Below are 22,971 nucleotides of genomic sequence, written 5' to 3' on the forward strand. Positions count from 1 at the left end.
AGACACATAAGGAAATTAGCATTCCAACTGAAAGCTGTATACACACAGACAACGCCATTGCAAAAACGAAAAAAGACAAAACGACAAACAACAGTCACCAAAACACAACATAGAAAACGATGGACTGAGCAACGCGAACAGAACCAAAAACCGGGTGTTATTTCAAGCTATTTACTTTTATATATACTGATAGTTACGAATAAAACTGCCTGAATACATCCCATTCTAAAAATGTATGACAATGGTACAAATGTTTAGTGAATATATATTATATTGATAAGATTTACATGTCGTTGTAACTATCGAGATTCGATTAGTTGTTGATGCATGCTACAAAATAGGTATTGTAAACCGTTTTTTTTTTAAACATAAACAGTTTTAAATGCTAGACACGTTATTTATTATTTTGACTTATAGACTTAGTGGTGACATAAATTAACAATGTTGATCTTCTTTCTGTTCCGTCATTCTTATTCAAGAACTCCGATGACAATATACGGAACATGTATTTTACGTGGCTAGAAATAGGCGCGTCCAAGTTTTTCATGTATCATTCTGAATTCTGAAATTCAAGGTATGTACTTTCCCGCATGTATTGGTGACTCATTTCATGTTTGATTCATTTATCCTTAAAGTTTGATCATCTTAATGTTTTTGAAAATGTAAAGCTTATCGTCAATAAAATTAAAGCCGTCTGATATGTTTGAAGTACTGTTGCTCTTTTCATTTTACAGGTCAATATTACCAGATGACTGTCAGCTATTATGCCACCAACAGTTAGATTTATGCATACAGTCATGATCGTGTTGTCAAAAGAAATAATTAAATTGTTCGTAATTGCCTCACTTCATTAAGTGTATCCAATAAAACAACAATACTGGAGTCGTGATCATACACCATTGTCCAGAAATCAACCACAGTTTCTTTTAATGGACATTGGGTAACCAAAAAGGCTCCTTGTACTGAGTATCCCTAAAAATAATAAGATTTATATATTTACATAAAATTACTACAATAATATGCTTTTGAAGAAAATAATGTTGTCGAAATTAGTGCAGTATCACATTATGCATTAAAGATGATTACGTATTCATATACTTCAGAACCATTATTTTTTGCATAGATACTTTTTCAAAGGACTACTTGCATGCACGTATTCGGAAACCAAATGTTTTACATGTTCACGTAAAACTTTATATACTTTTTAAATACACCAACACGGGAATGTTGTATGATTCACAATGATACATGTGATACACATATTCATCACAGGTCGATTAGAAAGTGAGTGGTAGTCTACAAACGGGTTACACTTAGAAATAACTATTTCACAAGCTTTACTTAATTCGTTCTGTAAACTTGTTTAATGAGACCAACTTATATGACCGGAACACATATTGCATGGAAAATAAATACTGATAACTTTGCACTTACTGGTATTATAACTGCATTTATGTAATTGGTTTTGTTCTTACCAAAGGACATGAGATATGGCCTATAGTCATCATCTACAATGCAAATGAAAATGATCTGAGCAGTCTTGTAAAAACTGAAAAAAACCAAAACAGGAATATGTTTAAAACATAATCCCAAATCAATAGTTTAAGACGTTACATAAGAACATTCACTCGTCCCTATTTATGATACATAGCACCAAAAAATAAAAACGCTGTATCCACATTCGTGATGTTTTGTCTACTTGAGGCATTTTGTATACATGCTATGTCTTTATGCAGGATTTAAAACTTTTTTATCACATGATATCTATTTTATTTTCGATTTTAAATAAACAATAAAATGTGCGTAAACCTACATCTATGGGATATTATAGCATATTTTTCAATATATCTGCATCAATTATTAAATCAAGTCAGCAAAATGACATTTGTATTCCATTCGTTTAGTTGGTTGATATTGTCTAAAGTTTGTCAGTTTTTATGGACTTACCACTTTTTGCAATTACGTTGGAGAATTTTTGTCATACTTTTTCCAATAAATTTCTCGCAACAGATGTATTACAAAACATGTCTGTGGAAGCATGTCTCGATATACGGATTAAGACTTGAAGGAATCAAATTTGTAAGTTTCCGAAATATATTTCTCGTCATCAAATTGCATAATTGCTGAGATCGGCGTTTCGCATTTTTGTGGCACCCGCCAATGAGTTTATTCATTTTGCTTGCAGACAAAATAGCATTCTGTCAGCACTAAGCATTGGATTTATGGCCTCTTATCAAACTGTAAAAGCGTCCGGTCAGAATGAGGACGGTAAATCCGATGACTGGGTAGAGAGAATGCAACGCTTTTTGGTCGTTAAGAACTATCTGGAATATGACAGTTGTTTTCCATCCTTTTGATGTCTTTGTGCTTTTGATTTTGTCATTTGATAAGAGACTTTCCGTTTTGAATCTTCCTTTGAGTTCGGTTGTTTTGTTATTTCACTTTTTGCAACGAATCTATGAGGGGTCGGAAGGTGGCCTGTTGCTAGGCTAAATTTCTATTCCTATCCAATTCAACAAAAATATTCATTAATATGTTCATTTATTCAAAATGTCGTTACTAAAAATCTGCAAGGCAAACAGTCTTAAAAAGTCTAAAAGAGAGACGAAAAATAACATATGATAAACGATCAGGCTCTTGACAAACAGATTGCTTATAATCATTTTGAGCGAGCGATCCTAATTCTAATGCAATTATGGTTCTGATCATAGCCAGAACTTAGTAGTACTTTTGCTAATTAATATTCATAATATGAAAATGAGAATTGGACCACGTGATAATAGTTTGAACTGGACTGGCTTGATATCATTAAAATCTTTAAAACACGGATATTATAAGTTGCCCGTCACAGAGTCCTTGTTTATAATCACTCTGATATTTCCGTAAAGTTGCCAGACGGTCAGAATCAAAACAATGAACGCGAATTTAGTGAATTTTTCGTGTTTTCGTGAGTTTATTCTTTTTGAAATAGGGGCATTTTAACTTTACGTGGGAACCTAGAGTTCAACGACTACACATACAAGGTTTGGACTTGCTTATTTTTTGGACATTCAAGTTTCAAGTTTCATCCCCGCAACCTGTTTTTGTAATGACCTTGTTAGCCAATTTTCAACACGAAGTTTGCAAATTTGACGTTTCAGCCATTTCAGCCTGTATTTTATACTGCAATGTTAAAAGCCTCTTGCTTCGATTTTTAAAATAGCTCAGGAACCTTGATTTTTGCAACGACAGTCATTATGTTTTGTTTAAATGGTGTATTTTGTTGTGTATATTTATTTTCTGTCCCCGCAACCTGTCTATCATTAAAAATTAAAGTTAAAACAGACATTTTTTTTCAAAATTCCCTATCATTTCAATATAATTTCCGTGACCCGTATCCGATTTCTTTAGTATAATATTCAAAAAAACAAAGCGGCGTTGATTTCTGGATATGTTGGATGACCGTAAGCGTAAAATTCTCTATCTCCTCATCTGTTACTAAGGAAGCCGACATTTTAAATTCCGGAATGTATTGACATGTGATTTCTCCAAAAAAACTCACATTGTGCACCTTGAAATCTTCTTTTTATCAAGTTATATTACATTCTGAGGCGGTCAGGAAGCCAGAAAACGCCCGGTGTTTACGTTTGACGCCGGAAGCATACCTTTGACGTCACCTAGTTTAGGGCCAAAGAAGATAACATCAATTCGCGGAATTTTCGTTTAATGAACATTTTACACTGAAATAATGACTTAAATTGAATTATGTATTTATTTTGCATTAGAATAGAGATAACTGTATTTTATTAATTTTTAAGCTTTGACGATGTCCATCGGTAGATTAACTGTCGCAAATATCCGTTTATGTGTCTTTGCTGCGCGTCGCCAGGTAAACTCAATTTGCGATACTAAAACTAAAGATGGACTTCCGCAATGCTTCAAATACAATACAGTTATCATTTAATTCAATCCATAATCTAACACGTTAACAATAATTTATTTACCAATCGGGAGCGGATTTGCCAAATGTTCCACAATGATTTACGACAGTCGTTAATTTGAAAAGTATCGGTTAAGTCAGTGAATCAACTTTTGGTCGCGTCTTTGTTGTGGTCCTTCGTTTTTAAATGATATTAAACAGGCAATCAAGGAGGCTGGAGCTTTATAATTTAATACATATTTTTAACTGTAATTCTATTATTGATGATGTTGCTGACGTTTTGAAAAAAAGATAATATTTAGCAATCTTAAATTATCCAAAGGAGATTGCAACCAATTATTACCACTAAAACCACGTTTTTAGCAGCACATTTGTTTAAACGATTCTAAACAGGTAGTACTTGCGCTCTTGTTTACTTTCAAAATCATGTAAGTAGAATGATTATTATTATTTATTAGAAAATGACAGCAAGATATAAAGCGTCAGATTACTATATGCTTTCATTAAAAAAATTTAAAACCATGTATTTACACACTAGATATCTTGTGGTGCTGATATGCCTCCTGTGTAAACTGCATATATTGTTTTCTTAACAAAATTTTCTCTGACTACATTGCACAACCGTGTTAAAAAAAATATAAAATAAATGAAAATATACACGTCTATAAGGTAAATAATAAAACATGATATATATTCCATACACTTACGTGGTAAAATAGAATTTACTGCATTCTTTGAAATGTTCTCTTCGAGTCTTGCAGATGTGAAATTGTCAGCAGAGTATGAGGAACGAAGACTTTGCAACCTCTATTAAAACAAGTATGGTGTAGTGTTTTCCATTAACATACAATGATTAAAAAAACATATGACACAAAATTGTATGTATAAATATGTATACTTTATATATGCATACATAAAATGTACATTATTGTTTAGGGGCCAGCTGAGGCCCGTCTCCGGGTGCGAGATTTTCTCGCTGAAGACCCATTTGTGGCCTTGTGCTGTTTTCTGCTCTTTGGTGGGGTTGTCGTCTCTTTGCCAAATTCACCGTTTTCATTCTCAATTTTATAATATTAATATCAACAATCTCTACACCTACATGTATCTATGTCGTCTCGAATATAGAAAATCCGATTATTTTCAGGTTTTCTGTGTCATTGGGTTGATACCTTAATGTCGTATTGCCCTAATCTCCCTTACTTCTTGTGGCTTATTTGCGAATTGTTTCCTCTTTTAAAACTACAGAATTATCAATGTTTGTATTCTTCTTATCAAGAACAAAGATATTGATACTTTTGTACGTAGATTTTAACGATTATATGTATACTAATTTTGCATCATCTTGAGTATGACTTTTGCACCCACATATTTGTGTTGAGAAAAATTTTCAGTGTTTTCGTTTACTAGTACTATGCTTGACATTTTTGCAAATATATCATTATTCTAAAAAGCATAAAAAACAACGCAAAACAAAACATAAAGCAAAAAGATTAAACAAAACATTCCACTCACAGTACTTTTACACAGAAACTATTCTGAAGGTTATCTTTTACACAAAATTAAAGCACACAAGATTTTTAGACACGTAGTTTCGGTTGCCATTGAACGGCAGTCAGTAATTAATTTTGCTAATACCAGTCTATCACTGTTTTATTCTCAATTTTTTTTCTGTTCTTTCTTGTCTTTCTATATTTTTGTTAGTGGCAATTGATTATGGTTATTTCAACTGTATATACCTGAAACTCTAATCGGTATGTCTTTTGATTTTGTGGAACTTTGTTATTTTCTTGTTCTTGAACGTAACTACAGAAATCATATACTGGAATAGATGTATCTGGCACGGTAAACAATTCTTGCAATGTTTCAAAGACAGCCTCGTATTGTTCCTACAAATATAAAACTAAAATTTGAAAGCAATAGATATGAGTCCTCAACTAGTATTGTGACGAACAATCATGTAATTGTAAGACACTATGATTTGATAACCAATATTTAAACTGTTAGTATAAACTAGAATTTTGATAAAAACATACAAAGATACCAGACACGAATTTCAAGTACACATGACTTGCCTTTCGTCTACATTAGATTGATCTGTTGCTTTCATAGTTGGAAGGGCAAATCAAAAACCAAGCCGAAAAGCATAACAAATGGAAAATTTCGAAAATGTTGTGCCAAATACGGCTTAGGTAATCTATTACTGGGTAGAAAAATCCTAATGTTTCGACAGATTATGCAGAAAGTAGATTACAGAAAATAAACACATCAATGATATTTCATCTCAACACAAAAGTGCTGACTACTGTGCTACTGATACGATCAGAAACAATACGTATAGCACTACAGGTATCAGAAAAATATCTTCAATCTAACATATTACATATACAGTCAGACAACGGTATTCCCAGCGGTTTGAAATTATTAACGTGAGTTATTACCTTCCAATTGTGCATTTCATAAATTAAATACAACAATCAATCAAAACCCACTGTTTCCCAATGATTCACACGATTAAAACAAACTGATTTATCCATGATTTTGGGGATGTTTTTGTCCCCAAAATCGCTGTTTACGATCAAAACTTTATTACAAATTTCATGGTTTTCATTGATAAGCAATACTTGCATGTGTAGGCATCAACTTTCGTTTCAATATTTCTATCTGTATATAGTAACTTGGACTTTTAATGTAGTTTTTGTAGTGTGTTGTGTTGTTTTAGTATAACAACTTGTGAATTAAATACCTTGTCATTCGTATTTATCATCCATTCATTTATCTTAGGCCGAGGTAGTAAGTTATTGGTCATACATTTCCCGTTTATGCTTACTATATTAGCTTTATTTGATGGATAGTTATTTGGACAGCCGACCATACATTTATTGACTTTTTATATTTCCAAATAGATAATTATTGCATTATTTTTTTCTTTGGCATAAAAGTTTATCCAGTCGTCATAATTGACCGAGTGGTTTCAAATAAAAAAAAATCAGGCATTGTTTCATTATTGATATGTTAAGTTGCTAAAACGGTTAATGAACTAATAAAAATTTAAGTTATGAATGTACTGCAACAACTATGTAATAAATAAAGGATTACGTTGTATTTTAAACTGGAAAGTTTAATTTTTTATTTCTATATTGTATCGTATCTTTACTAAAGATTTAACTATTAAATATCGTATTCAACTTACAAATGTTTGAATCATATTCATTCTGTCCTTCCGCATAATCTTCACATATTCCTTGACATCAATATAACCAACTGATTTTCCATGTTCGTATAAGGAATCTATTGCAATAAATGTACCCGTTCTGCCTATGCCTGCACTAAAAAATCATTTCAGAAACATATTCAATGATTAGAATTGGTTTTTCTACGATTATATTGCAAGTAAACCAACAGTATAACATATATTGTGCGACTTCTTTGGTACCTTTCAAGCTGATTAATTGGCATTAGTATTTCTTTTTTTAACACACTATTCAGCTACGCTTTCTTGTTGGATTCTTCGGAAAAGCAACGGCTGAAAAAATGAAATAATAATAATTATCAAGGATTCGCTATATTTTCTCAGTTCGAAATTTTGTAGCTGTTTTTGAATTTAACTATTAAACATGGCATGTGCTGTTTTAAATATGGTATCAGTTCATGTATGTCCTTTGCATTTGTTTTTTTGATTTTATGTACACAGCAATTACCTCATATAGATATTAAATTACCTGCAGTGTACGAGAAGTGGTCCAGGCTGATCACAGCTCATATTCGTGACTGCTCTATAGAAATTCACCAGCTTTATACTGTCTGGAACACCATGATCAGGCCATTGTGTAAAGTGAAAATGATGAACCTTTCGTTCGTGTTTTTCCTGTAGAAGAAAAAAGCAAATTATTGAAATGCTTGACTGTGAAAGCACTACGTCATTCTATTGTCAACATATGTACTGCACTGACTTTTTGTAGACAGCTTAACTCCTTTAAACGTTAACAGATGATGACAAAAACTACCACTAGGGCTCTGTTTACTGGCATGTTGTCAAAAACCGATCGAAGAATTTGTATACACTTTATGGTACAAAAAAGTGAAAGTAATTTTGATAGAGAGTTCTTGTTTAGTTAACTATGATATAGTGGTTGTAGTAAAGGCGTATATTTAAGCTGGTTTCTCATAGACATACACGATGTTTAACAATTGCCTGCGTATCAGCATTACAAAATTGACACTAATCAAAACAAAGTGTAAATTACCAATTTGTGTCTAACTTTTATCAGCCTGTACATGTATACAGAGTGTTCCTTTTCTACATCCATGGTTAATATAATTTTGTCTACTATCAATGGCTTGTTAGTTGTCTGTGGCCAATACTGGTCACATTTTTTCTGCAAAGGTACAGTAAGATATGTTCATTTAGTGATACTGTTTGTTTTAAATAAAGATAAATCGTTATCATATGACTAAAAAGGCATATGCATGTCGTTAAGACAGCCGTTAGCTCAACAATATAATCCACATTTAGATATATATTCATGGTCTTAAGTTATTGACAATGACAAGTGTCGCTGCCAAACCTAACAAAAACGTTAAGGTAGCATGTGTGTTTCTGACATGTACACGTTTATTAAAATAATATTCAAAGTTTTGGCATCCCAATTGAGGATAGAACAGTACAGATTTTGTTAAAATCAATCACTTACGGCCGAAACGTAATGTCTAGTCCCTCAAACCAATGACTTGTATTTATATTCAGGAAAACAGTCATTTTTCTCAAACTTCGTTCTCAAGAAATGTCTGCGTAAGGTCAATAAATGATTCCATTCAAAGAGTCGATACCAAAACAACGAAAGTTTCCAGATTTTGGTTAGAACTAATTTGTTATTCATAACAGTAATTAGTTGTTCAATGTAAGCAATTTTCAGGTTTGCCAGGCAGCAATTCCCTGTTTGACAATACTTTCATATTGTTTTGTTTTTTCTCACTGATCATGGAAGTAAAGTCAAAACCTTAACGCGGCAAACTTTGATCTACATTGCGTGCTACTCCATTTTTACTACTTCAAAATTATCTAAAATTAACAAGAAAGTAAAATTTTGTTTTTAATCCTCTGAATGGACTTTAAAACTCAAATATTCAACATTTTAATGATGTCATATACTTTTCCTTCTTCCTCCAGTTGGGTGACCATCACTATTTTGCCAACATTTTCCTGCCATATCATATGCCAGAAATCTCTCACTGTATTTTTTTTTGGACCTGAAATCATAAAATAAACAAGCGAAATAGACCATGAAGGACATTTGCACCAGTCGTTCAATGTGTATTCTGTTTTCTTTTTAAACATTATCAATATGCATGATATGACTGGACAAGGTTTGTAAGTTATTCTCTATTCGTGTATTGTTAACTGAACAACATACATAAACAGCCATCATCTGAAACTGTTTAAGACTCGCTGGCAGAATAACTGTACATTCTTAATTCGGTGTAAGCATGCATCAATTTGGTCTGCATCTAAAACTGTTTAGCATGGAATGGCAAATTGCTCTGCATGCAATAAAAAACATCCCTGTTGATGTTTTTTTCTAATTCTATATATGCATACAGTCACATGACAAACTAACCTCTAAATAAGAATAATCCAAATGTGAAATATGAAGTATGTATCCGAACTTTCAGCTTCTCGAATTAAAAGTCATTAACTGATAAAAGAAAACAATTTAGATTTACAATGTAGTTTACTGAAAAGCAATTTTACTGATTTTGAAAACTAGTATTGCAACATCTTGTTTAACACACTAGGATACATTCTTTTCACTCAGATTTTGGTGAGTAAAGGGAAAGAACCATTTTCAGAAAATGAATTCGGGTAATGGTAAATGTCATCTACATGTATGGTCATGTGATTATGATATATAATATTATAACAGACATAGAAAGAGAGTGTGTAATGACTCTTGTAGCAGATTAATTTTTTAAGCTTGATTTCATCTATTGCCATTATTCTCGGTTATACTTTTTATATTGTTTTGGAATTTAATTTGATTTTCTGGTTGCTTTGATTCGAACGCCATTGGTGTGTGCGTTTAGTAGGTTTTACAAACTTTTTGTTTTTGTTTTGTTTTCTGTATACTATTTTGACACTGTTCGTAATGACAAAAGGGATTGATACGAAAAGTAACGACTGTAATTCATATGAAATTAGGCAGTACAATTCATACCACGGCTTTGCGTCATTGCAAAAACTATAACAAATACATTTCAGCCATTTACTGGCTCAATTAACGTTCCATTTATGAGAATGATTGCAATTTATCAAATAGAAAATATAACTACAATTTTGAGAACGTGATTTGAATCAATTTATGATTATTATAATGACTATAAAAAAACAAGAATGTGTCCATAGTACACAGATGCCCCACTCGCACTATCATTTTCTAAAACAAATCATATCATAGGGAACATATGTACTAAGTTTCAAGTTGATTGGACTTCAACTTCATCAAAAATTACCTTGACCAAAAACTTTAACTTAAAACTTTAAACTGAAGCGGGACAGACGGACGGACGAACGAACGAACGAACGGACGAACGGACGGACGTCCGAACGGACGCACAGACCGAAAAACATAATGCCCCTAGGTGGGGCATAACAATTGTGATAATACTAGTCTGAAACAAAGTACAACAAAAACTGGTATCTTCCTTTATACATGTTATATGAGATAAAACCATTTTTTTTTGTTAATTTGATATACAAACCTTGTGTGGCAATGTACGCCTTTTCTTTATTATAGCTCTGCAATTTAGATATATTTAAATCTGTTATTGTTTCATACAGATTATTTTTAAAAAGGTAACGCTTCATATCTAATCATTTTAAGAAGGTAACGCTTCGTGACTAATTAGTTTTAAAAAGGTAACGCTTAATAAATGATTATTTAGAAAAGGTAAATATTATCATAACATAAATAATCAACATTGACAAGTCATAACATTGACAGATAAATATTACTGAACCTACAAGTCATAACATTGACAGATAAATATCACTGAACCTAAAGTACCATGATTGCTAATTTCCATATATTAGGCTTTTGGCCTATTTGTTTGGGGGGATTGGGGGTGGCCCGAGGGGTAAACTTACCCAAAGCAATTGATGATAGTTTATATGAACTTCCTCTAGATACAAAAATTAATATGAACTTTACTCGGTTACAGACATGCATGATATGTTTTTTTTTTTTTTTTTATTTCATTTTTGGTCTTTAATACTGTTATTTTTAATTATTTTTTATTTGTTATTGATTTTAAACTATTTAATATATATGTTTTATAAATTCAAAGGTATGTTACATGCACTTTATGTTATAACATCTACATTGTTATTCCAACCTGTATATATAGATACAATTAGGAACTTACGTCGATGTAATTTGCATTTATGTAATCCGATTTTGTATCTCCTTTCAAAACTACTCTGGAGTGGTCATCTGTAATGAAATCATGGTTTGTCGTTATGTTGATACACATTTATTTTCTAGCATAAATTATATATATTTTGTGTATGGGACCAACAATACTAATTCAATCTAAAACACAAATTATTAATTCATAATGATATGTATCAATAGAGTGTAGATGTCAAAGTTCGACCGTTAAAGCTTTCTCAAGTCTTTTTCATTTTTCCATGGTAACTGTTATTTAAAACCATGGATATGATTTCCAAGTACACAAATGAATAAACTACTATAAATTTGAACATGGTATTTTCCTACATAAATCTTCGTAATTAATATTTTTCACTTACATGGCCATGTCGACAAAAATCTATTTTTAGCTTTATTTTCTTCTTTTGATCCCTCAACATGAGCATGAATTAGACCTTTTGGGAACATCTGTAAAATATATTATACCCCGTTTTACTTATTAATCAAGTATATGCCAGTTTAAATGTCCCATTCTGTACATTTTAATTATATTCTAGAGCTTAACATCAATTCAATTCAATTCAATAATCGTCAAATGGTTAGGTAGGAATTAGTTATTCATTAAATTTAATAATACTATGCTGAAAAAGGTTTTATGATAAATAATACAATTAATTATCTAATTACTAACACAATTTTATATTAATAAGTATTATAATTTTCATTGTTATTAAATAATGTAATATCAGTATCACAAACCTAATCTTGAACTCTATCCTATTTTTTGGAAATTTTTAGAAATTTACCTGTGACGTCACTTTTGTGCGTCGATCTATTCGGCTGACATACATTGGGTTGTTCTGTTGTGCTGTTTTTTATGTGCTGATCTAGGTTGTTTTACGTATTCGTTTTTATTCTGTAGTTAGTCACCACTTCGGTGTTAACATGTATATCAATTATATGGTCATTTTTATATTTTATAAATTTACTGTTTTTTCTTAATATGTTCTGTACCAAGTCAGAAAAATGGCTATTGTTATCTTATAGTTCGTTTCTGTGTGTGTTGCATTTTAGTGTTTCCGTTGTGTCTTTGTTCTATTATATTGATGTGTTTCCCTCAGATTTAGTTTGTAACCCGGATTTGTTTTTTCTCAATCGATTTATGAATTTCGAACAGCGGTATACTACTGTTGCCTTTATTTAATGATGTGTATAATGTATAACTGCGTTGTCTTGATAGGTTTAAACGAGTACTCATAACTCTAAATCCGACTGTCTCTTTTGGGGAGATTGAGATACGTTATATTCTAAGAAGCTCTCTGAGATATCTTAAAAGTATCAGTAGGTAAATTTTCCCCTACGAATATTCATATATTTTAAGCAGTTATCACAGTCGATCCTATTTAAAAATAAACCATAAGGTCTTGTGCTTGGGATACTTGTCGATACTCGATCACGTATTGTATATTATGACTATTTAAATGCGTCATATATTTATTTGGAGGACGTCATTCGAAGTATACCAAGTCATCCTATAAATCTCCTTAAATTCGAAGTATACTAAGATATACTAAAAATGTCCGTAAATTCACAATATTGCAGCAACCATTTTGGAGGCGACAACTAATAAGTATCAAACTAGTATGATTTTTTGAGGATGATGCGGCTTAGTGTAAATCAAAGATAATGTATCTCAAACAAAATAAAAAGAAACTAGTATAATACCAGAACATTACATTTCGCTATAAAGATTAGATATTTTCACTCACACATTCCAAAAGTGTAGTTCTTTAATTTTGGCATATATGCAATTGAACTCGAATTAAAAGGATAAAACAAAACCAGTTCCCTTTAATACCTCGACTTTTACCAGAAATACGACAGGGAGGCTCCCCAAGAACAAAGGATTGCATTGAAACTTCCATACGTGAATATGAATAAAATTATGTGGGATATATCTCGAAAGACATCAATCCGACGACCACAATCATCAAAATACATTTTGAGGTTAACACAAGTTCAACACAAGCATGTTTTTAGACAATATGTCAAGCTCTAAATCGTCTCAAAGTTCATAAACTGTTGTAAAGGCAAATTACAGAAACTACGAACGATCTGCCATCAATCCCAAATTCTTAAAAAAAACTGGGAACATTACTAGTACTGATATGTAGGATAATTTAATCACCACCTACTATATATGTCTCCCTGAATATATAGTCCTCCCTTCCTAGAGAGTTGTGTTTACAAGGAAACATATTTCTAAACATAATAAGTTATGTCACCTTGTAAAACATTTTATTGACGCCAATAAGATTTGGCTGACTTTATGTTATGGAATACAGGTGTCATAAATAACAACGAATAATATATCAGTTTCAGTATTTGTCACCGTAGTCCCTCAACTTAAGTTACTCGTTTAAGACTTAAGATATATCATAGCTAAAAAAAGCACCTAATTTTAATTTTTAATATAATAAGGCCGGTTGAAAGTTGACCAGGAACTCCTTCCATTCTAAACATATGATTGTTGATGGTTAAATTAAGGTCGTCTAGCTTCATTTAATTAATTTAAAATCAGATATATCAAAACGTTTCATACTTTATGACTTACCAACAAAATGATACAAATCAACAGAACTTTAATTGTCCTGAAACAAAGCGATGGGTGGCACATACTTACCTTTCCGGGCCTATGTTTGTATCTCCAATAAAGGAGTTTGTTCGTTTCATTTGCATGCTTTTTGTGTTATATCGCTGGTTGTGACAATTATATATAAACCAGGTATATCCTGTTATAATGAATACCCACCCATGTCGTCTTAACTACTTACACGATGTCCCTTTAATAGGGAAGTGGGAGTAATCAATGGGAGAATAAAATTCACAAGACAAAGGAGACCGACAAGATAATTGCAAAGAACAAACGATAAATATTAGCTTACAATACACAAAAGCAGAACAAAAGACTGAGCAACACGATATATCAATGCAAATTCTGAGCTGGGTATTAAATTTGCAAAAAAATCATTTTGGCCTAAATGTACGTATATGTGTATTAAGACACACGTTGTGTACACGTTATCATTTTGTACAAATTATAATTCGTCCAAAAAACTTGTACAAATTATAACTTGTGTTTGGATTTTGTACAAATTATAATTTATCCAAAAAGTGCTGGTACAAATTACAATTTGTACAAAGTTTAATATTGACTAATGGAGTCGTGAATTCAACAAGAGAACATGTGTTCTACCAACCCCATATTCATTTTCAAAGCCATTGTCTTTACGCTTTTCATTTATCACGTTTGACAGGTCCTCAATTTGAATTTTGTACTGACATATATCATCTTCCGAAATAACATTGCCATATACATTGACATTCCCCTCTTCCTCTTCATCTGGCAAATCATTAGAACTTATATCAAATGTTTGGATTTTTCCATCGTGCTTTTCTTCAAACGATAGTCGTATATTTTCTGAACTTGTAAAGTCGCCTTTCACGTTTTCATACATTACACTTTGATCAGTTGTAGCTGAACGAGTCTTTGTATCTGAAAATTGAGAAACAATATAGGAAGAAGTTTGTTTAGAGACACATTTCTTCAATCAATGAATGAAAAAGATTCTTTATAATTACATCCAAACAATGTTATGTTATTTGTTCGCAGGTATTGTATTTTCGTTTAACGTCGCCGCATTCACTAATCTAATTTTTTTAAGCTTTGTAGCTCACAAATTTGTATTTACTTTTCTATGAAACAAATTATAGACTATATGTTTACTGCTTAATCATATATGTTCATAGGTATGCGAGTTGCGTACGTTCTCTAGTTTCTGTGCAAATTCATATATACCATACTGCTTATTTCCTTTTTTTTGGAAGAGAATAATGGTAAGAAAGCATAAATTCAGCTTGAAAACTTGTGTGTACTTCATTTTTTGTGCATTCGTGAATAATTCATTCCTTTAAAAAAATCAAATAGATCTAAGAAATAACAGATTAAGAAGGACGAGGTTTGTGACTTATTTCATTACATTGTTAATGTAAAAATTTATATTTTTACTGCAGCTATATGCAACTATTGTCTGGCAAGTTTTTTAGGGGTATACGAATTCGGATCTAAAACGAGTTCGGATCTAAAACGATCAAACTAATTTTTCATGTTACATAAAAGGCAGATCGGCCATATGCTTACTTCATTTACTGACTTGTTTCGTTTGGGTAGACTTAGTAGTGTAACAGCGTTATAATACTGACAAATGCGGGTTTTTTAAGACACACATAATTATTTTTCATTAAGTAAACGTGCGTAAAATATATTTCGATATTTATCTTTAAGATATGCATGTTTCAAGGAAGCAAACGCATGATCTGTAAAGTCTGAGGAATTTTATCCCATAATAGTATATAAAAATTGTACCTTGCACAAAGAAAATTGTTTGAATGATAATCAAATAACTTAACCTCCAACCTTTCAAATATGAACTTTTTGTTTGATTGATAAATCTAAAATAACATGAACTCGTCGAATGTCCCATGTGAAGGTCAAATAAATTACCATACACGTGTTTTTAGGAAGAATTGTTATGTAACCAGATTTCTACTAACAACTTTTGGATTTAAATGATATAAATTTATATCAAAGGCTATTTGACAGAATATGAGATTTCCTAAAAAGGTGATGGTCTTAAAAGATACATTTGTTGGCCCCTGAAATTGTAAAAATACTTAAATTATTCAAGCCTTACTAAACATTGTATTTTTTTATAAATGAATATGACAATTCAGTGAAGAAAGGTCGTTGAGGATTCCATGAACATGTAGAAATTGACATATTTGGCCTAAAAATCGAAATTTTGCCCATATTCTGGAAAACCAAATAGATATGAATTTTTGAATAACTGGTCAATTATTCAGTAAGGGATTTCGTGAACAAAAATTTAAGAAGACCTTAACCAAGTTCTTTCATCAGTTCATAGATACTAAGATTTGGTTTGGAAATTTTGCTGTACCTTAGTTTGGTTTTATGGTGTGCTGTTACACCATTGTTCAAGGTTTGGGAGGTGAACATTCTGTATGTGCCTGTCTCAAGTCAAGAGCCTGTAGTTCAGTGGTTGTCGTTGATTCATATCTGTCATATTTGTTTTTCGTAAATTGTTTTGTTATAAATTAAGCTGGTAGTTTTCTCGTTAATTTGTTTCACAGTTTTCATGTCGGGCCTTTCATAGCCAACTATATTGTATGGGTTCTTTTCTCATTGTTGAAGACCGTACGGTGACCTGTAATTGATAACATCCACTTCATTTGATCTCTGATGGATAGCTGTCTCATATGTCATTATACCACATCTCCTTGTTTTCATAATGAGCAAAAGCCTCACCCGAAAAAATCATTTAGTCACATGATCACATCCACATCTTCCGTCTTATGTTTTTATTTAGTTTTTTGTGGACTTGTTTGTCTCTTCGCCAGCTTCGTTTTTGCCACTCTTCCACTTAATCTTGGTTTTTAAATGACCCCTTAGTCTATTTCATCAATCATATATTAATGACACGATCTTATGATGTGGCTTTTTGTCATTTTGCACACAATGCAATAATGATGAAGCTCTACTGCATAAATAGAAATTGCTGTTTGACATGCTGATGCATTACATGTATGAAGAGCTGACGATTGTCATAATGCAATCGGTTGAATAATAATAAATTTGATTACAGAACTTAAAGGACCAAACAGTGGTCTTATCATACATTTTCATCTCAACCATTGGGTATTAAGTACAAGAAAATATTCTATCTTATCTAGATTATATCGATGAAAGACATCAAAAAGATAAAAAAAAAATAGGTACTCACTTTCTCTCATAGTTGGATGATTTCTGTGTTTTTGCAATCTAAAGAACCGTCTGTAATATACAAAAGAAAATTGATTTTAATTTCTTGTATAGGCATCAAATAGCATTGATGCACTAATTTTCTGTTAATTCAATGTTCACAAAATGTGAAAATCATTCGAAACATTAAGACTGTTCTACAGCGGTATACTACTGTTGCCTTTTTCTATCCTTATGAAAAGTTGCCCATTGGCTTTTTTTTTTTACTTTTGGGAATTTTGTCTTTCAAAGCTAAAACACGTCACAATGAATGGAAAAGAAACGCGTGTCAGTCATACTAAATTATAAGACTGATCACTTTAATGACTTTTTGTATAATCATGTATAATGTTTACATAAAAATACAGTGATACCTTGATTATGTGCGAACAATAAAAATAAATGGATAAAATGGCAGAGTAGTATGGGCAAAAATATGGGGATTTTAATTTAGAGATGCTCTGACATAATAAGTGTATGCTCCCATGTTTCCGTGAATCCCCCTTTAAAATATATGTATTGTCTATCAATTATGAGAATATTATTTTTAGAGGAAAACTACTGAAACTAATAAGTACCTGTAAACGATAAAACATATAATTGCAAGAATCACCACAAATATTGCAGCACAAATTCCTCCTATAACGATTGTAACAGGTCCTTGTTCTTCTAACGGCTGAAAGTCTATAAATATAACAGTACGTAAATAACGAATTATATTGTCTCAGGATTTCGTTTGCCAACTAATTTAATAATTCTTTCAAAACTAATTTCAATGTTAATAATAATGCTGATTTATACTAAAAAAAATACTGATTTGTACTTACAAATTATTTACAAAACAAGTATACAATAAATACGCATATATCAACTATTTTAACATCATCTCTGTAATTACCGGCTTGCTTGCAATGTGGACCACTTAACTTCTCAATACAACCATAAGTACAATTGCCTTCATATATTTCACATGACGTGTTAAAGCAGTTGTTACAGTAACCGATACAATTGTACCCGTAATATCCTTCGCTGCATTCTGAAATAAACATAAACAGAAGAATATGTTTTAAATTAACTGAGTAGTACATGTGAACAGAAATTCATATATTTAACCCAAATTCTTTTTTGGAATGAATCAAATCATTTAAAGTCTCCTTCAAAGACTTTTCACTTCCATACATAATTCATGATAATATATAAATGATTTTGTTCATTCCAACACATACATAGCAGCAATATAGGAATGTCAAAGATGTTAATGTTAACGCTACGGTCACAGAATAACCGCGCTCTTTCGATTATAGTTACAGCCTCATTTCCTTTAATACATTTATGATTCCTACGTACTGTTTGCAATGCGTGTTGTAAATTGTGTATCAACAAATTACAGGTTGACCTTACTAGTTTCAAAATATATACGAAGTTTTGAAAGCACTAAAACACAAAGAAGTATTATACTGTCTTTGACAAACCTTTATTACAAGATTCACCAAACCATCCTTTGTCACATTTCCCGTCAGGACACAATCCAGTAGATTTATTACAAGGCTCAGAGAGGCAGTTGCATTTTTTGGCACAGTTTTCACCATAGAACCAGTAATCACATGCTGGAAGTTATATAGAACGTATTGGAGTTTAAACACATTTTGTATCTATTGTTAAATTGATCTTTTTGTTAAAATATTGAATGTTTTATTAATACTAGGTAATATAAGAGCTACAATATGAATAAGAATATATATTTAAATGTCAAAAAGTACAGAAATGCTGACATGGCACAGGGATTACACTTGTGTACATTGCACAGCTTGTTCTTTAATCTTAACAACAGGTGGACAAACTAAGAAATGGCCATACACAGTTTTGTTTCTATTGTTAATTCATTATTGATTTCAAAACAAAAACAAAACATAAAAATTTACTTTTGATAGTACTTACGGCAAACACATGTATTTTTTATATTTATGAAATACATCAATCTAGAGAACACACTATAAATACTAGCTACTAGCTATAGCAATTAATAAATTAAATGAGTAATAACCAAACAAATTAACATTTCATTGTATTGTCGCAAAATAACGTTTCGAATCTTGGTTTTTTCCAAGTTAAAACGCATATCTAAGATAGTAGTAGCTTTTTTTTCACATTTTGTTCGCACAGCACCCTTTTGCTTAAAATATATATACAATTTTTGAAATCCAAATATTAAACATGGCTTTATACCTTCAGCTATCATCGTACATCAACTTTGCTATACGGAAATGAAACCTTGATTCAAACATTCAAACTGAAAATTGCTGAGCAGAAAATACTCTCGTGGAAGAATAATGATCACCATTACGTTGTTTATAAATATTGATATCAGTTCAAATATTCCCTAACCTTCAGTCTAGAAATACCACAATTGGTCTCTTGCGTTTAAATAGAAGATAAACAATTATGAAAAAAAAATTACAATTATCTTAAACATTCCATCAAATATTTATGAAACTTGAAATTGTTTTTGGAACAGAAGACTTATTTTAAAATACATACATTGATTACATTTAGGGTGGTTTATATACCCTGGTTTACATTTGTCCCCGACATTGCAGAAGCCGTCAAAACGGTCACAATTGTTCGATATGCATCCATCACATGACTGTGAGCAATTTCTTCCAAAATATCCATGACTGCATTCTAAAATGTCAATGCATAATTGTTTGAACATTTCAATTCAAAATTATAATTGATGATGATGATGATGATGATGATGATGATGATGATGATGATGATGATGATGATGATGATGATGATGATGATGATGATGATGATGATGATGATGATGATGATGATGATGATGATGACGACGATGACGATGACGAAATATAAAATCATAATTATTGATGATGACAATGACGATGACGACGATGACGATGGTGACGATGACGATGAAGACGATGATGTTGTCGATGACGATGATGACGACGACGATGATGACGATAATGACGATGATGACGATGATGATGATGACGATGATGGTGATGATGATGATGATGCATGTTTAGTTAATCCAAAGCATTATGTTGGTTGAATAATACATACATATATGAACATAAAGTTATGACTTCTAATGATAGGAATTAAATAATGGATATAAAATTATGATTTTACTGTGATGTCTAACGTTTTATATTTTTTTTGTTAAAACATGTCTCGATTAAATATGAGGATGTTGCTTCCAGACATCCATGATGTGTGGACCACTCTGTTATACCTACAATACAACAATACGTATCTTACCATCAAAGCAGTTATTATCTTTCCATCCTTTTTGACATCCTTCATTACATTCTCCTGTCACATGGTAACAAGGAGGCAAAAAACAGTGCGATGAACATGCGTGCATACATTGTTTTCCAAACCAACCTTCATAACAGGCTAAAACAAAATTAATTAATGATAGGCACCCAAATTACTCGTAAACTGACTACAAAAATTCCTTCCGCTATCTTTTTTTTTTCGAAAACTAACAATGAAGTGTGTTCTTAAAAGACTAAACGAGTTTTTTGGCGAGTAACATCAGATTGTTTTTATTATCAAACCCATTTAACATTTCCTATTTTTTATATGTTGTCTTTATATCAGTTATTTTTATAAAGTAAATGATTAAAACATTCCTAAAATTAGGTGTATAGCTCAAGTATTTGTTGTCTGATCCATATAATATGCTTACGTTCGTTGCACCTTTCACCAATCCAGCCATCAACACAACCATGTGTGCAGTTTCCATTAACTAAATTACAAGATCCTAATATGCAGTTTTCTAAACAGTTCATTTCACAGTTCACTCCATATTTTCCAAAAGGACAACCTACATAAGAAATTTGAAAAAAGCACTTGTTATAATGAGAATTTTAGTAATTTAGAAGTAGACACACTTCTCTGATCTAACAATACATTAAATGATAACAACAATAAATGCTCTGAACTGCTGAATACAATTAAGTATGAACTGATCAAGAATGCAGTTAATACTAAACTAAGATAGGGAACTACCATTTAACTTGAAAGAAGAGAAGGGGGTTCTTGTATTTGGTTTTAATCCTGAATATATTGGTTGTACCATCAACATAATCAAATAATGTATTTGTTATTTTAGCGCGATATGTGAATATATTTTAAGAACTTTAGATTCAATGAACAAATCTGGATTAGACATGTGTTTTTCTTTCTCCCTGAATAAAATATTTGTTCTTCAAATTTTTAACCAGCATATAACCATAACCCACACTCACCCTTGAGGTTTTTGTACTGTTGTTAGTTTCTTCTCTTGCATTCTATTCATAGCTATTGACCATTATGATTTATATCTTTTGACATTTTAAAAAGCCTTTGATATTTTATTCCTTTTATAGGTCTCCTAAAATTATTAACGCTAAGAATGCATTTTTATCAGGCAAAATTTTACTTATAGTTACTTTTTTTAAGCTTAGTGTTGGTAGTGTAGTCTCAATGTTTACCGCAATTATGGCTACCCAACTAAGCGTTTGAACAGTCAAATTACCTAGGATTAATAAAGATATATGACAAGTACTTACCACCAATTTCTATTTCACACAAATCGACTTCGGAATTTCCACTTATAGTAGGTGGTACATAGATAACATATCTGCATACAGCAGATACGTGAATATCTTCCGTCGGACGAAGGCCGTGGTATAATACTTTCGCGTCTGTCCAGTCGTCACTTGTGTTTGTACAATATACTGAATAAGTGCCAGCATTCAATTGTGCAGACCCTGTGTTCATAAAGTAAATACATATCAATTAAATGTAGTTTATTCTCAAATATCAAATAAACTTTAACATGTAATTCACAAGACCACTTAGGTCGTTTTGGACAAATACATACAGCCATTTAGGAAAAGAAATAAACGTTTTTGATATATATACATATATATATACCTATACCTGTATTATATTTTCCTTCGGGTTTATATGATCCGTTCATCCTATGTCGACTTTTTCAAAGTTCAAGAGTCTATCCTAAATTGAGGTAAATTATATGGCCTTCCAAATACCGTTTCGATTCCTAACATCACTGAAGAGACATTAATTGTCGAAATCCGGATATGGTGTACAAATTTTTGCACCTCATGTTCGCGGTATACCATCTTTTCCGAAAGTTTATTGGTTTCTGTTTGGTAATAAATTAATAATAAGATCTATTTTGTTACACCTTGTGATCCGTTTATTTGGCAATCGCCAATGGTAGTCAGCAGGGTTTAAGAACATCAGTTGTTCGACCTGCTAGTCAAATGCGTTTTGTTAAATTTACCTTTTCACTCATTTGGTCTTTTGGAAAAATGTTGTTTGTGCTGTATTTAGACCCCTCTACCAAGAAATTTGTTTTGCATGCACACGTATAAAAATTGCGGTTTTTATCCAACGCAATCATAGGTTTGAACGTTGTTTTCAATTTAGACTTGTTCATATTTTTTCGTTTGGGGATGTATTATATTTGCCTTCGGGTTTATATGATCCGTTCATCCTATTTTGACTCTTTCAAAATTCAAGAGTCTATCCTAAGTTGAGGTAAATTATATGGCCTTCCAAATACCGTTTCGATTCCTAACATCACTGAAGAGACATTAATTGTCGAAATCCGGATATGGTGTACAAATTTTTGCACCTCATGTTTGCGGTATACTATCTTTTCCGCAAGTTTATTGGTTTCTGTTTGGTAACAAATTAATAATAAGATC

The 22,971-nt window shown here is 31.6% G+C and overlaps 1 protein-coding gene across 1 annotated transcript; it reads right to left on the reverse strand.

Moving 5' to 3' along the window:
- Positions 1–910: 910 nt before the first annotated feature.
- On the reverse strand, positions 911–22,015 carry LOC127710699 (receptor-type tyrosine-protein phosphatase T-like). The gene is made up of 19 exons (XM_052216953.1): positions 21,805–22,015; positions 20,940–21,077; positions 20,507–20,644; positions 19,760–19,903; positions 18,694–18,828; positions 18,120–18,257; positions 17,800–17,905; positions 17,205–17,254; positions 14,604–14,899; positions 11,724–11,811; positions 11,339–11,406; positions 10,676–10,712; positions 9,069–9,166; positions 8,164–8,295; positions 7,639–7,784; positions 7,110–7,245; positions 5,656–5,805; positions 4,627–4,726; positions 911–972 (listed from the first exon to the last, which is right to left on the reverse strand). Exons 1-19 carry the CDS (start codon positions 22,013–22,015, stop codon positions 911–913), a joined length of 2,373 nt encoding a protein of 790 aa, XP_052072913.1.
- Between the last annotated feature and the right edge of the window lie 956 nt (positions 22,016–22,971).

The sequence above is a fragment of the Mytilus californianus genome, unplaced genomic scaffold (assembly GCF_021869535.1).
Source record: "Mytilus californianus isolate M0D057914Y unplaced genomic scaffold, xbMytCali1.0.p SCAF_1, whole genome shotgun sequence".
Classification (NCBI taxonomy): Eukaryota; Metazoa; Mollusca; class Bivalvia; order Mytilida; family Mytilidae; genus Mytilus; species Mytilus californianus.